Source organism: Patiria miniata, unplaced genomic scaffold, assembly GCF_015706575.1.
Source record: "Patiria miniata isolate m_02_andy unplaced genomic scaffold, ASM1570657v1 HiC_scaffold_22, whole genome shotgun sequence".
Lineage (NCBI taxonomy): Eukaryota > Metazoa > Echinodermata > Asteroidea > Valvatida > Asterinidae > Patiria > Patiria miniata.
Window position 1 is genome coordinate 14937734 of NW_024037061.1, and position 16231 is coordinate 14953964.

General features: G+C 41.0%; 1 protein-coding gene across 2 annotated transcripts in view; it reads right to left on the reverse strand.

The window, feature by feature from the left end:
• The window catches only part of LOC119730635 (T-box transcription factor TBX2-like), a 45367-nt gene extending 30315 nt beyond the window's left edge, over positions 1 to 15052 (reverse strand). The window contains exons 1-2 of one of the 2 annotated variants that reach the window (XM_038203622.1): positions 14602 to 15052; positions 11134 to 11368 (exon numbers count right to left, since the gene is read on the reverse strand). In XM_038203622.1, the coding sequence (XP_038059550.1) occupies positions 11134 to 11368; positions 14602 to 14761 (395 nt within the window). In that variant the 5' untranslated portion in view covers positions 14762 to 15052. The remainder of the gene's footprint in view (positions 1 to 11133; positions 11369 to 14601) is intronic. The other variant, XM_038203623.1, reaches the window with a different exon arrangement.
• Between the last annotated feature and the right edge of the window lie 1179 nt (positions 15053 to 16231).

The window sequence follows — 16231 nt, forward strand, 5'->3', positions numbered from 1 at the left end:
TTAAACCTATCAATTAATATATATTCAGGAAAAACTGCAGCACTATACCAGGAAGATTTTTCCATTTAAGAGAGAAAGGGGTAACCATTTTATAGGTCCTTTTTCGGCACAAAGCTTTTCCATCGGCCGACAACAGTTCTAAAACTTGACTTGAAGTCCTAACTATATGCACGCATTCAAGCACGGTTGAGATTCGTGTTCGGTTCGAAGTAGGATCTGTCGATTTTTTTCTTGCGTATCAAATCAACTGGTCTGTCAACTTGTTACCAATTTGGCAATCCCGCTGCTTTTTATGCCTTCTATTAATAAAAATACCCTTCCGCCGACACGAATTACGCACGCTAGGACGGTTTATATGACTTGCACATTTAGCGTGCCGGCACGACAAGCTTTGCAGTTATTATATTTGGGCAATTTTTGAGATTTGCGCAGACCATTGCCAACAGGACACGCCGCGCAATGGAGCGCTGCCAACCCCGTGATTCAATCAAGTGATTTCATCATATTAGGCGCGTTTGAATTCCAAGGTGAGAACGGCGGGGGACCAAGACTTGCACATAATACACACCCGGGTCGAAGTAATAGCCTGTCCGCTGGAACAGTTTCAGGACAAATTCGGGGCCCTTTTAGCCGGGCCTAGTTGGGATATTAACAGATTAATTTGGGACGGGTCCTCTTTTCTTATTCTACGCGCAAGGTGACTCAAGCTTGGGCGGCAGGGGGTCGAGGGTAACGGCAGACACAAAACCAAGTGCCAATCCATTTACACCCGCGATGCGTGCTCCATGTTTGTTGCTCACTTTGATGTAGTCGAAGTCCCAATAATGAAATCTTTTCATCGCCATGGCATTTTACATACATAAACAGGAAAATCTGTCAGAAAACAACAACAAAGACGATGAAGACAAGAGCGACAAAGATAACAACGACAACAACAGGGCAACGACAATAGTGACGTCATCAATAATGACAACAAAGACAACATAAACAACAATAACACCAACAACGACGACAACGACAACAGCAACAAAGACAACAACAGCATCAACAGCAGCAATACGACAATGATGACAACAACGACGACAACAGCGAAAACAACAACAATAACAAGGCAACAACGACAACAACGACAACAACAACGGCAACCTTAATACACTCAGGTTAACATTCAACTGCGACATTATGACGGTGACAGAGCCTCTATCTGAACAGGTGGGCTTTAGTAACATAATTCAGACATTTTGAAGACTTGTTCTTTCAACATCGTGAAAAAAATCATTGCATAATTTCCGTTTATTTGTCATACTTTATGAACCTCAGACTGCTTATTTGCAAAGTCTGGTCTGGTCCACCAATCTGCGATTACTAGTCGTAACCACTCCAACATATGGCTAGCCTAGTCCATCTCACAAACACCATCGATTGCTGGTGCTCTGAACACGGGGCGGGTATAGGTGGAGGCGCGAAGAGCAAGTATGCCTTTGCGCCAGGTTTGAAATTCCATTATGTGAACCACTCCACGCCAAGGCATACATCCACGCGTGGTATCTATGTCAAGTAGTTTGTCCGTGCATTCGAAATTTTGGGAAACTTGGTCCGTTTGTTTGTTTGTCTATTTTTTCCCCGTTCCTTTAGCGGGCAGTCGTTTCCGTTTGCTGTTTGTGTTTGCTATTGATGGTTCTTGAACATTGCATATGATTGCATGATTGACAGAAGACTGATTTTGGTTGGTGTTTGATTGCCAGTTACCGTACTTGCTTACCAGCTCTCTGGTTTCCATGTTGCTAAGTTTGTTCGTCGTTCATTAACGTGTATTCTCTTCATAACGAAAACCACACGTGCATTTTTCCTTTTGAAGACATTTATATCACAACAGTAAACGTCCGAAATAGCTGTCACCTTTGCTGTGCGTAATAAGTGGAGTCAATGTGCAATTTCCGAATTGTTGCACAGCAACGATAGTTCCATGTGACCAGTTTAAAGTTTTCCGTGTGGAGGGGGCGCGGTTTATGACTGAAATGACGTCATTAAACGGAGGGGGTAGCTTTTTTTGACGTGAAGCCCCTGTTTGTGGTTCTGAAAACATTCGAAGTTCAATTTGAACAGTTGTGGCTCTCATTTCAGTCCATTTTGATGCCTCCTTTCATGCGCGCACGTTGTACGTCTACATGTTGACTATTATTATTAAAAGGCAAGTCACGACTGGTATTTAAAGAAACGAAAAATAGGGAAGAGAATAAAAGGGCGTGCGTTTACCGTGTAACGCGAGCCGGGCTTCCAAGACAACATATGGCAAAGTCAATGAGGAGAACAACGGGGACATGAAAAGGGAACTTCTGGATGGAATTTATTGGCTCAACATATAGTAGAGTTTCGCCCATATTTGTTGACTAACGGGTATCAGATGGACACGGATGATGAACTGTCATTCGCGTCTGTTAATCTGACAGACTGCAGTTTTCCTTTGAAGTATAGACTTTTAACACCACAGTTATGGCTTGATGTATGCGCGCGTGTGTGTACCGTCGGCTCTGGGTGTGGAGTCCCGTGTCCAAATGTTCCAAGGTACACATGGAAATTGTTAAAATCAACACGTCGCGGTGGCGTATTGTCACGGCATCTCAATCTGCTGTGGTGGTATTTTCGCCTGGGTTAAGACTTGCTTGCGGTCTTAAACAGGTACATAAATGATTAACAAGGGGTGGACGTAGGGCTGGCGAAGACATTGACAAAAACCCAGACTGATGGCGTATAGGATTATTTGCATTGATCGCAAAAGTAACTTGCCAAATTTATCATCTTACTTGGATTAAGGATTGTGCTGGTACTAAACAACCGATGAATTACTCCGTCTGGCTTGCTGTCATTTAGAACAAAAAATAAGAATTGTAGGTGATTTTCAACGATCACTTAATTGACTTATTTTTTTTATGAAATACAAAGTTCTGTTGACGAAATCGTGTTTCGTGATCAAAAAGTTGTGCATGTTTCTTCACTGTTTTCTCCCAAAAAATGTAATATCCATCAACTGAGCTGAAATCTCAGCTTTTATACAACATTTTGTCTTTAGATTTTGAGTGTTTTTTGGGGGGGAAATGAACAAAACGCATGAAAAGCAAATGATCCTATTTAGAGCTTTAATATGCCAAAGGTTATTGATAAGGGCATTGTGCACTTTTTTCTCTATCCAGAAAAAAATGAAAGTTTGGAGAATATGCCGCCATTTTCTAGGAGCTACAGTAAACTTCTGACAACTCGAACCTGGGGGAATGGATGAAAAAATCGGGCTATCCGGAGTTCGAGCTATATGTAAGCAAGATTCCCAAATTATTATACAATCAAGTGCGATGTACACGAACACATACTTAATTGGAAATGTGAAATTAGCATTTCGAATAAAAGAAATGAAATTCAAGATCTCTTGGTTTTCAGAGTTGTGTGGACTTTTACAAAATATTTCTGAAGGACATGCACTGTTGCAGAACTGTTGAAAGAAATGGGTAAAACATACACTGCGCCAAATGTCTCACAAACTTAGAAATTCCCTGCGTGAGAAACTCCACATCAACTCGGCCGATCGATGCCTGCCAAGGACTCGCCATTCAGGACCCGGCAAATCAGTTTTGTTTTCTTTTTCTTTCTTTCTTTTTTTGCCCAGATTCATTTTATTTATATAATTTGTAGAGAGGGCAGTAACTAGGCCAAGCAGACTGGTATGTCTAGCCCTAGTCTGCTGGAGTTTCAGGGCCCGAGCCACCGCCGTGTGTGCTGAGCAATACCAACCCGGGCCCGCGCCGGGACACCGTGGCCTCCAACTCCCTCCAAGTGAAAAATTCCCCAACAATTGCCTGGCGTCGACCGGGTAGAAGGGGCGGATTTGCGCCCGGACTTACAATGGGTGGCCTGCGCCGGGTGCCCCCCATTCAAACCCAACAAATCGAGTAAAATGTACGATACTGTTATAACATACCCTTGGTTCTCATCAGCGGGGAGCGTACCGGTATGTTATTGTTGCCATTCGGTATTTGTGTACACTCCCCCACCAGAGAAAATAATTCAAATTTGTTTCTTCTGCCTGGCCCGTAAAAAAAGGAGACTTGGTCTTCTATTGTTTGACGTCTGCGCTACGGGAACCCACCGACCAGAAAACCTTGATTTTCCTCCCTTGGTATTGTTATTGTTTCCTTTTGATCCTACCCCATAGGGGCCACCTCTGTTTAGCGACTGTGATTTTTTTTGCAAAGGCTTTTGCGGTTTGCATGATTATAATAGAATAATAAAATATCAATAAACATAGCGGTTAATGAAGCGTGGTTCTTTGCTTAAGTGTTTTGCCGGATCGGAGCGCGGTCTAGTTTCTGTATCAAACTCGACCCCACCTTATAGAACTAGGGCACTCATTCATCTCTCTGGTATCTTTGTTTTGATGCTGCATGATTCTTCTGGTTTCATGGTGACGATATGATTCTACCTGATACCGAAACCTCTTTTTTTTTCGAGGGGGGGGGCCTTTATTTTAATAAAAGCAAAATTGGTTCATGATTGTTGAATGTAACAAACGAGTCACTAATTCATGATCTGGAAACGAGACTAATGCCACAATGCAATAGTGTTATATCATTTCGGAACTCGTAACACAGTGTGACCTTGTTCTAGCCTCACCCCAGCCGGTGCGTGATGAAGATGAATGGTCATTTTACCAGAAATCCGTGTCATACAACAATGCAGTTTTGAAAGGATGACCATTACTCAGATATTATAATAACTGAAAATTGTGTCACTAAAATTTGTACAAAAACCGGCCTTCAGAAATATTCTATTGATGAATCTACAATATGAACATATGAAAAATAATTCAGTGGTCTTTTGCACAAACTACAATATTGTTAAGTAAATAAATACCATATTGTTATTATGTGACTCAGTTTTAGCCACTGATTCCGGTTTCTGATTTCGGGTGATTTCAACGAATTAAACTTAAAGGAATATTCCCGGATTTTACAAACACAATAATTATTTTAGAATTGGTAAATATTGTATAATGCCAATATGAATTCAATCCAATCAAACTTGACGGTGGTTACCCGTAAATTTCCAATTCAATTGGCGACGATTGTGATCGTCTCGACACACGATAAATATTTTAGTAAAATTAGAGTTACAAAAAATAGAAAAAGTAAAATTAAAATTAAGACAAAGATATACATCTAGAGACATGGAAACACGGACCAGAATATTCGATTTATAAAAGTTACAAAAACAAGTGTAAGATGTTTGAAGAAGTCTGTCCCTTCCTGATTATATTAGTGAAACGGATATAGATGATGGTGGTCTAGGTTTATAGAAAAGTTAAGTCTATTAAATACAGCAGTTAAGCAAAGAATAGTGCTTAGCAGTTTGTTTTTTTATTATTTCTTGTGACTGGTTTGCAGCAGGTTGCTTCTAAGCACATTAATTCACTAAGTAATATTTTCTCTTCAGCAGGACTTTTCCCCAGCTCAGCTTCAAGAGACCGACTTTCAACTTCTTCTCTCATCCTTTGCTGTCAACAACTTAACCCTCTTTCAGACGGTAATTTCGTGGGATAATAGGCCTCTTCCCCGCCCGTGTAAATAGCCATTATTCGCCCGCTGTCCGACCATGAAGAAATTTACGAGATCTCCAACCAGCCCCCTCAATGTAAATACGTGTCCGGCGGTCGACAAGGGGGCCGGCACGGGTGACGCCTACCGAACAAAGGTGGCTGGAGACGGTACAGTGTCCACCCCGTCAATACGCTGGTGGTGGGTTTATAGCACCGTCGGCGTTACTTTTGGGCACGAAACAACACGGTTAATTTCCCTTAACCCCTCTCGACTTCGGGCCACCCTCCTTTCAAAATTACACAGGCTTGCAAAAGATCCGAACGGGCCCGTGGGGAGTCCTGCATTGTCCGCTGATTATTTTCGTCCGGTTCACTTTTGGGGCATCTATTAAAACGAGAAGGGTGGTTTGGCTAATACCGCAACTGAGCCGCTATACAGATTGACGCAACTGTAATGTGGCGTGTATTTTGTGTGTTTCCGTCACGACCTCCCGTTATTTGCTTTGAGATGAATGGGAGAAAACACATAACAGTGCACTGCACGGATGCCTCCATGTGCCCCGTTGAAGTTTGTTGCATGGAGTCAAACAGACCAAAAGAAGTAGAATGTCGAATGTGGCAGTCTTCAAATCAAAGATGTACCCTCATCCCTAGGCCCTTTTGCAAGGAACCATTCTCAATCCTCCAGAATCCTCCAACATCTTGCACTTATGTTCAAATGAAGGATACCCAGCGCCTCAATCCTTCAAAATCTTCAGACAGTCCTGCCTCTCAAAATCCATTAATCCTCAATCCTCCAAAATCATCCTCTTCTTCAAACACCATTCATCCTCGATCCTCCAAAATCCTCATGTGCAAATACACCATTCATCCTCAATCCTCTAAAATTCTCATCAAACACCATTCCTCCTCAATCCTCCAAAATTATCCTCTTCTTCAAACACCATTCATTCTCAATCCTCCAAAATTCTTCTCTTCTTACACCATTCATCATCAATCCTCCAAAAGCCTCATGTTTCTCAAACACCATTCATCCTCAATCCTCCAAAACCGCCATTTTGGAGGATTGAGGAGGGTTAGTTAATGACTGACGCATCAAGCGTGGGTACGGCGCCACTTTCGTTATTTTCCTGGTCTATACGTATCCCGTTACTAGATCGAAAGATCGACTTGAAATCAGCCTATATGTTCAGGTCTACGATTTGACACTGTTAAGATGTTCCTTATAAATAGTTAAATTGAACCTTTAATATTCATTGATTATTTCGTCACAAGGCCGACTAGAAACGTAGGCTATAAGGTTTGCAATCCTCAAAAAGATTGAAAGAAAATCATGATAGCATTTATATTGTATTGTTCACGTTTCCTATTTTGAGAAGTTTGTTTCCTAGATTTATCATGACATTTCTTCCCCAGTTATTTCTATCATTTTCATTACATCAAATACTTGACGATTTCTGTAACAGCGTTAATATAATCCCTTGACATTCATACACTCTGATTATGACTTTACTAAAAACAAATTGCACATAATCTTGCAATGTGAAGGAGGGTCGTACGTACAGTTTCAATAATTTATCTCATTTTGTTTTTACATTTTTCCTTCTCGAAAGTAAATAAACAAGTAAATTGCAATATCAAAGCGAATTCGTCAGGACATAAAAATTGTCATTTTCATCTCCAATCATGATGTTTTGCAGTCATAAATTCCTACGCCATCTGAATTTAACCCGATCGCTTCTCCAATTTTTTCTTATTTATTCCGATGTGTAATTTATGCACATCAATGCTCAGTTATCTCCTTCTGGGTGGTTTTAATTTGATATGGGAATCCCACTTAAAGCGAATATTTCCCTTTTTTGTTGGGACCTTCGTTACTATACATGTATTCCCGAGTCGTTATAAAACCCATTACACCGTGACCTGGCTCCCACCATTTATCACAGTTAATGGGAGCTGGCAAAATCGTATAAATCGCCGTCTTCAAAAACATCTTTTCTTTTTTTGGAGGGGGGTTCTTGGTTCCGCCGCGTGACCCTGGCAAGACACGCTGTCGACCGATCCCCTTTGTCACTTTGAAGATTCCATGGGATGAATAATAATCAAAGACGATAAAGGGAAGAAGAAAAAAATGTATATATAAATGCCGTTCAATGGACCTGTTCGCATCAAAGCATGCACCGCGAGAGGAACACAGCCTCGTGTATAAGCCGTTGGATAGGGGACGGGCCTCCCATGAGACTTGCCCGCACAAAGAAGATGGCTCTCGAATATGTGGTTGTGGCCCCGTCGTACAATGAATGATGAGCAGGAAGACACCGACTGTGGGAATTATAGATGACTTCATGATGCCTGTATGGACCCATAATGGCCGTTATACAAAGACTTCTATGGAGACAGTGATGTCCCGAGACGCCGGCTATAACCCTTGCTACGCGCTCCCCCCCCCCCAAAAAAAAACCCCACATTGAGACGTAATTGTCCCAGAAGAACTTTGCTGAATATATTTCATTGAAACCCATAAGGAAAATGATATTCCTTAAACTTAATATTCATTCCCTTGCCGTCATTTGAGTTTTATGACTGCAGAAAGAATCATGTAACATATTCTGTGATGGATATAGTCTTTCAAATGGTCGAGCCTTGAGAAATACTACTTGAGAAATATTTTGATATACTCGGTCATTATAACCTAACGCATGGCATGCAGATAGAACAGTTAGAACATGTAATGCAAATTGGACTTAAGGTTCACTCAAATATACCCTAACAGTTGATGCATTAGTGTGTGTAGGCTCTATATACTGTAATTGAACATTATCGATCAATGAAATGAGTTACTTATCTCGATAGGGGAATATCTGACAAGTCAATCGAAATATTTCGTGCTGCTATTGACCTGCGTTATAATCATAACGTGAATGTCCGCCTCCAGCACTGCATGTGAATTCCCGATGACTAATTCCGACTCATTTTTGTCTACTCTCCAATTCCTCTTAAGCAAAAAAATAATATTTAATTGTGCCCCACAACTGCAATGAATAATTGAATAGTTCAATTTCATCGGGGCACATTGCGCAAAGTCCATGCACTCGACGCAACAACCCACTGGGGACCGGCGCTATCGCCGAGTGCCAGTGGAGCATTTACGACGATACAGCGCTATGTCTATACACGGTTCACTTACTAAACACATTTCCTTTTGCATGTTCGGTCCAACTCCAAGTTTGTGTTTGGTTTGTGTGTGTGTGATGGTTGAACATGTCATCGTAACTATAGTACAGTTGAACAGTTCGATATTTCAAGTCATTCCAAGAACCAAAAACTCACTAGAGTACAGCACGATGTGATTGCAGGTTTGTTTTGTCTTTCTGAGAGATGTATTGGCATTGACGACTTCATAAAAACAAATGTACTAGTTAACAAGAAAACTAGGGTACCAAACGAACGTCCAGACTGAAATCTTGTTTCGATAAAAAGCAGCGCAACCGTTATTCATGTCAAGAATCTCCTTTTGTGGTAAGTTGGTTAGGAATGCGAGATCGGTAAAAAATGTATTTTCAAAATTTCTGAAATTTTTTTTTTTTTCGGATATATCACTATGATAATTGACATAAGAAGCACAGTCAGTTATTCAGATATTTATCGTCCCCAGTAATCTGAAATGGGTTTTGGTTCGTTTGGCTAATTAGTCTTGTAGCCTTTTTGAAGGGAAACACAAAGAAAATTATACCAGACTGCAAAAAATATATTCTAATTATTATCAAGAGAGTACGCAGAGACTAAAAAGCTGTTAAGCAAAATTCCAGTTAGAGATTCTGAGTTAATCTCCGCGAGTAATGCCAGTTTGTCTATTAAAGCGTGTTGTAATTACAAATAATCTTAAATTGCCTTAGCCTTAAGAGACACACCAGAAATCGTCTATGTCATTTCCCGCCGGACCCGCTATTCGGCACTCAGACAATAACCCCTCAAATCCCTCTCGACAAAAGAAAACAATTTTCAGATCATCAGAAAGGGCTTAAATAACAACCCGGTTCGGCTATCAGCCAGCTGATACCCTACGGGGGCCTAGCGCGCCGCGGGCCGGCCACGCCGCGCGCGCTGTGCCCGCTAAAACGGATACCGTGCGTCCGGACATAATCGCCCACCAAAGGTGACTTCCTAATTACCATGCAAATACAATGATAGTTGTAATTAGTCCGGTATATAGATGTAACTATTATTGCCTGACACCTTTTCGTCAGGCAGAGAAAATGGCCTATTCGGATTTTTGCCGCACGCCCGATTACTTCGTGGCTGATTTTTTTTTTGTCGAAATTAATCTGGTAATACGTTTACTGGATATCGGAAATGAGGTTTTGTTAATAATGAAAGCAGACTGGACCACGAGTGCTTATTGTTGTCGAGTGCATTACACAAGGATCATTGACCCATTTTTTTTGAAGAGTCAACTTTTTGACAGCTAAGTTTTCTTTGGTTAAGTCACGTCTGTTATGCGAGTAAGCAAATACATCAAGAACCGTCGTTCTACATTATGACGATATTACGAGGAATTCATGTTTTATGGGGGAAAACATCTGAAATTCATTATCTACGAGATTTTTGTTTTCGGTTTTGAAGACTTTTGATATTTCAGGAACGTCGGTGGAAGGTATTTTTGGATTTGCATTCGAATGAACATGAGCCACATGCACATGGATTATCATTTTGTATGCAAGTTTTGTGACAAAGACTTTGGACATATCCGTCTGGCTGATTTGGGACAAAAGAATGAACGAGGATTCAAAGCATGATCATGTCTCTTTTAGCTGAAACTTTTTTTTTTCAATGTAACGAAAAACAAAGAAATTGACTGACGCGGGATTTGAAACAGCAGACACTGGAAAACGTGCTCGCAATCTACCAATAAAGTTGTCCAGCCCCACGTTGGTATACTGTCAATTTGACAATGCCTTTGTTCAAAGTGCTCCTAAGTATTCCTTTTAACAGAGCTTAGATATTTCATTGATGAATTACACTCAAGAAAGTATACTGATCGAACATTTTGGAAAACTCGTCTGAATTATACATGATGCGTTTAGGAAAAACACGGTTCTGGAGCAAAGTTTTTCAGAGGGATGAAACACAAATTAATTACCATACCGAGAAAGGAATAATTTTGGGAAAATAACCACCCCTGCTCTCTAAAATTTTCGGGTCAGATTTGATCCGGAATCCTAGTCTTATTTGACCCTGATACTTTTCGAGGTCAAAAAAGACACTTTGGAGTCAGGGTCAAACAGACATTTCTCTAAATCATACTTCAGGTCACTTTGATCCGGAAAACTAGTAAAAGTGTCATTTTGACTCAGAAAGGTGTCATTTTGACTCAGAAAGGTGTCATTGTGACACAGAAAAAGGTGTCATTTTGAACCTCAAAAATACCGGGTCAAGTAGAACCCGGATTCTGGGTCACACAGGACCCAGGTTCCAGGTCGAGTCTGACCCGAGACTTCTCTAGAATGTTGACCCGTTAAACACGGAACCTCCTTCCCCATCAGACTCACCTGCCGGCCTTGGTGATGATCATCTCCGTGCCGATCTCGTAGAACTTCTGCCAGAGCTCCCTGCCTTCCAGCGTGACCTTGATATCCTTGGCCGGGGAGTTGGACACGGAGAGGTCCGGCTGCTGGCGCATGACGGCGGCCGCCATCATCTGCTGGGTGGCGGCGGCCGCGGCGGCCGACTTGTGGTCGTTGGCCCCCGGGAGCGGGGTGAAGTCCCCAAAATGGGAGCTCCTATCTGTTGGAGAAAATGTGAATATCAGCTTTTTAAAAAAATGGTCCATGGGACTATAGATATTTTAATCATAGGTAGAGCTGCAGACGAGTCAATCATAAGTCTTCACAAGTCCATGACAAGTCCTCCATATCACAAGCTATTGAAAATAATAAGCGGTGATAAACGCATTCTCTTGCTATTCTTTAACCCCTGTTATTAAATTTTGTGGAGTTTAACCGGATTTGTCATGGATTCGACTACTACACAGCTCAAAGGCGAGCTTATTTCCATTTTTCCCCCTGATTTTTTTCCCCTCTGAATTCAGGTTTGGATTTCAATTCCACGGGGTTTCATTGTTCTGTAACCTTTTCTTTTGTTGGCAAACCTTTTATCCAGTTTGCGAAATATAACATACATCACATTATTATGAAAACAATCACTAAGTTAGAATCAAATTAAATCAAATCAAATCAAATCACATACACATTTATTTCCTCTTAATGGCAAAAAATAATGCAAGTATTAGTTGAGATATAAAAATCAGAGGTGGCAAAACCTACAAAGCACAGCTTGTATCAGGCATGCCATTACACAAAACAGACGAATTATTGAAGAAAATTAATTATATTCTAAGCATTAAAAACCAAAGTTTATAAGGGCATGAATGATAATGTCAACCTTTAATGAGGTACTAAATTTGAATTAACCAATCTATAGTCCTATAAATACATAGAACTTCTGAATATTGTAGAGGGCGTGCAGAAACAAACAAACAAACAACAAAGATAGATAAAACGGTTATAACAGGGAAATCTAAACTGCTTGACTACAAATCAGCTTATATTCGTTGAGTACATCGAGTTTCCGAGTATAAATTGGCAATTGACTCAAGCGACACGGAGTGTTCATCATTTTGCCGTCAGATGTATGTCGATGAAAATACCCGTAGCGTGACAAAACAAATGACTACGGAAGTCGGAACGAGTGGCTCACTCTGTGGTTTGAGGAGCACCAGTAATCACTCATGGGACTGGCTCAGCCATTGAGCGATGTGGCTATGGCCAGGGCTTTGTGTGCCTGTTTGGCTCGTCCGGCCGATACACACTTCATTAGTCCAATCACGGTACAATAACAATAGGAAGCAGAGTTCTTGCTTCTAGCAGAAGATAATTGCTCAGTGAATCCAAGTGCTTAATCTCAACCGGAATATAGCCACAAAAATCAAGACTATTATTATGCAAAACCGGTAGCCGTATTTGATGGGAAAATGTGTTTAATGCTTTAATAGCAATGTGCTTATAAGCCCATCACAGACGCTGGTTATTACACGTAACATGCATGTAAACTCGGTCACAGATTGCATGGTCGTAATTTTATTTCTGTAGACAAACTTTAAAAGCTTGACTTTTCAAGAAATGATTTGGAGGAAGAAATGAATTTAATTAGCCAGATACAAACTGAGGTTAATATCAAAAGTGGGTTTTCAAAAAACCTCCGGTAGGCTAACTACAGCGACTATCATGAGTCATCATGAGTGTTGTTTTCATAAAGACGTTACCTTTTATTCGTTACAAAAATCTAATCTCTGCCACAGATTAAAAAAAAACCTCTTAGGTTAACTGTTCATTAAAATTATGTTTTAAGTATTTAATTTTGAAACGGAAATTAAAACTGTATAATTCAGCTTCAAACGGTCATTTTGAAATAAACTTATGATCATGTTAATGAAACAGGTGAGCATATGTTCCAATTTCAAATGTTACTGGGCAGAAATTACTTTAGGTAATTATGTGGACTACAAAACAAACACACATTTTTTTACATGGAAAATGGGCCATAACAGTAATTGGTCTGATGTTTCTGGGTCCGGTTTACAAGACCATAACATTAACATGATTATTGAAACCGCAGACTGGTGATCGACCCAGATAAGTTTCAAGCTTCTAGCCATTGCTCTTTTTTTTCGTCTTTTCTTTTTCTTTTCTGTTCTTCGGACATCCCGCCCCGTCAAAGAACCATGAAATTAATTTCATAGCACGTGCCCCACGTCTAAGCCAATTACACCATGTCGCGATTGGTTAATGCCGCGGCGAGTTAAGGGGGGAACAACTTCCGCGGGACGGTACCGCCCCGGGCACGGTGCAGCGCGCACCGCGGCCGAATCCGTACGGGGAAGACGGCACGATCGACGGCAGGGGGAGTTTACACTTGTCCGGTCAGCCATGAGTAATGGAAACAGGTCAGAAAGAAAAGTATAATGGACTTCTGAGAAGGATTTTTTTGTGTGTGACGCCAAAATCGAAGAATACTCGGAGAGCATGGTGATTTTTTTTGTATTCCTAGAAAGTTCATGGATTTTAGGTTGCAACTACCAGGCAATGTTAATTTTCGCGGCATTTTCTATTTTTAAAGAAGACCTCTCCTGACATATACCGTTTAGAAAAAGGAAATGCAGATGTCATGTTAAGCTATAATGTAAACAAGGCCCAAGCAGTGCGCTATACGAAAATAGGGAGGCCTCTACCGATTGACAGCCAATCTATGTGGAAAATCCACCTTTTGTTACATTTATATTTTCAATTTATTCAGCACAAAATTTGCGCATAAAATTAAATCGAGTCAGAATATAAACAATGAGCAATTAGATGACAAATAAAATATAACAAATTTGGTCTTGTTTACGAAATACGACTTTTGAAACAGTTAAGGGAAAATGTTTTACAAATTAAGCAAATATATTAATAGAAAAACATCACCTTCCTTTTTTTAAGTGAAATTATTGTCTGATTTTAAAATTTATTTATTTTAAATCTTCAGACACAAAATAAAAGTGATAAGGTTTAGTGGACTATAACTCTTTAAATCCACTGAAATGATGCATCAACATCCTAAGACGTAGGAAGATCGTAATGGTTTTGTGTGCTATTCATTTTTGATAGGGAAACATTCACAGACGTAATGAAGCATCCCAAATGCAAGTTAGAAAAAAAAGATAAAAGAATTGAACATTTTAATTACTTTTTTTGTGACACTTCCCTGAAATCTCACTCGACACTGCAAAACCTTTTTAATCGAAACAACTGTGAAACTCACGACTGTTTTTTTTAGTCAAAAGTGTTGGGAATCCGTTACAATCCCAAGGGCGTGAAACTTTGCCGATTGAGAAAAAACACTAAGGGTGAGTGGACTTGGGAACTGAGACCAAACAAAACGGAGAAAGGGAGAAATAAGACACGTAAACAGAAAAGGCCTACCTGACATGCCAGAGAAAGGTAGCGCGTTGTGATTAGGTGGCTGCATGGACAGTCCAGGGTACGGGAAACTCCTAGGTGGTGGCGGCACAATGCTGTTAAGGGCAAAGGCGTGTGCCCTAGCCCGCTGGCTGATGTAGTCCTCACTTCCCTCATACATCATACCTGCGTACGACCCCCAAGTCAGGCGACAAAATCGAAAGACGCGGGCGACGAAACTCGCGACTGGTCTGAAAAGCCGGGCCTCTGCGTAACGGTACCAAAAAACACGCCTATTCAGGTCCCGACCAGCACCGAGCTGTTGTATGGTCCGCGACTGCAGATGCGCCGGAGATATAAAGTCCGTGCCAAAAAAACGTTGATGGGTCTGGTGGACACCAATTAAAGACTTATTATTTGGCGAGTATATTTTCCCGGGATCTGTGCTCGCACACACACGCGCGCGATAGAGGCAGTCCTTACTCTCTGCCAGTCCGCGTCATCAACTGAACGCCCGCTGATTGGCCGGCCGGCCTGCCAATCAGCTTGCTGTGCGCGGCCCCGTCGTCCAGGGCACACACGCGGGGCGCCGCCCACCGTATTTACTCAAGGTGTTCGGCGGGTGTCGGGAGCAGAAACTGCTCGCACAAAAGCGACAATTTTCGCGAGGGGGGCTCTTTGTTGGCCGCGCTCACCTCTTTCTTGTTTGTTGGAGGCGGATTTTCCGGTGTAACACGTGCGTTTAGAAGCTGAGTAAACCCCTGTCTAGGTTTTACTGGGGACCAAAGCTGACGTGCCTCTGATCGGACCCTGTGATAACATTCTCCGGAGAGGCAAAAAATGTTGTCAGGAGTTTGATATCCCATGTCGTGTAATCGTCACGCGTATCAGCGCACGCGCACTTTGTTTGTTCAACATTTAGCTGACAGACAACAGAAACTAGGCTAAGAATCTTGTAGTAACCAATCGGATCGCTGGAGTGCGGTCTGAAGATGATAGACTCCAAAGCAAAGCACGATCAACTTTTAAAACACTGAGAAAAGGGTTTTCATGTGAACACAATGGCACGCACGCTTTTTAAAACCTCATGTATAGTCGAGTGTAAACATATACGATTGGGCCTTTTGCTTTTATACGCATTCATTATTAGAGCTTTTTTTGGTAAAAAATATCAACAAACATTGTCTAGTAAGTATCAATTCACAGATGCGAATTGGAAACCTAAAGAGCTTAAAATTCGTGTCTACTTTTCAATCAAGAATGTCATTGTTGTCTATTAAATCCAATGCCATTTTTCTCCTCTGATAGTACTCACGCTTTATCATCCTAAAGCCTCTATTTACTTTTTTTTCAAACGACAAGAAAGGTAATTCCGGTTCAAGGTTCATCACCATTGTGAAAGGTATGCACGGACTATTTAACCCCAATACTTGTCCGACAAATCAGTGTATCAGTGTATTTACCAAAAATACCAACATCAACAACATATTTGATGTAGATTTTGTTTTTCACAATCACTAAAGATGAAGCCTGAATGTTGAGATAATGTTCACATGAGGTTTCGATAAATCTCATGCTAGGCCAATCGCCTGCACCTGAATAATGTATCAAAAAGGGAGACTCATAGAGTTCCCTATTGCCAATCAATTTGTTG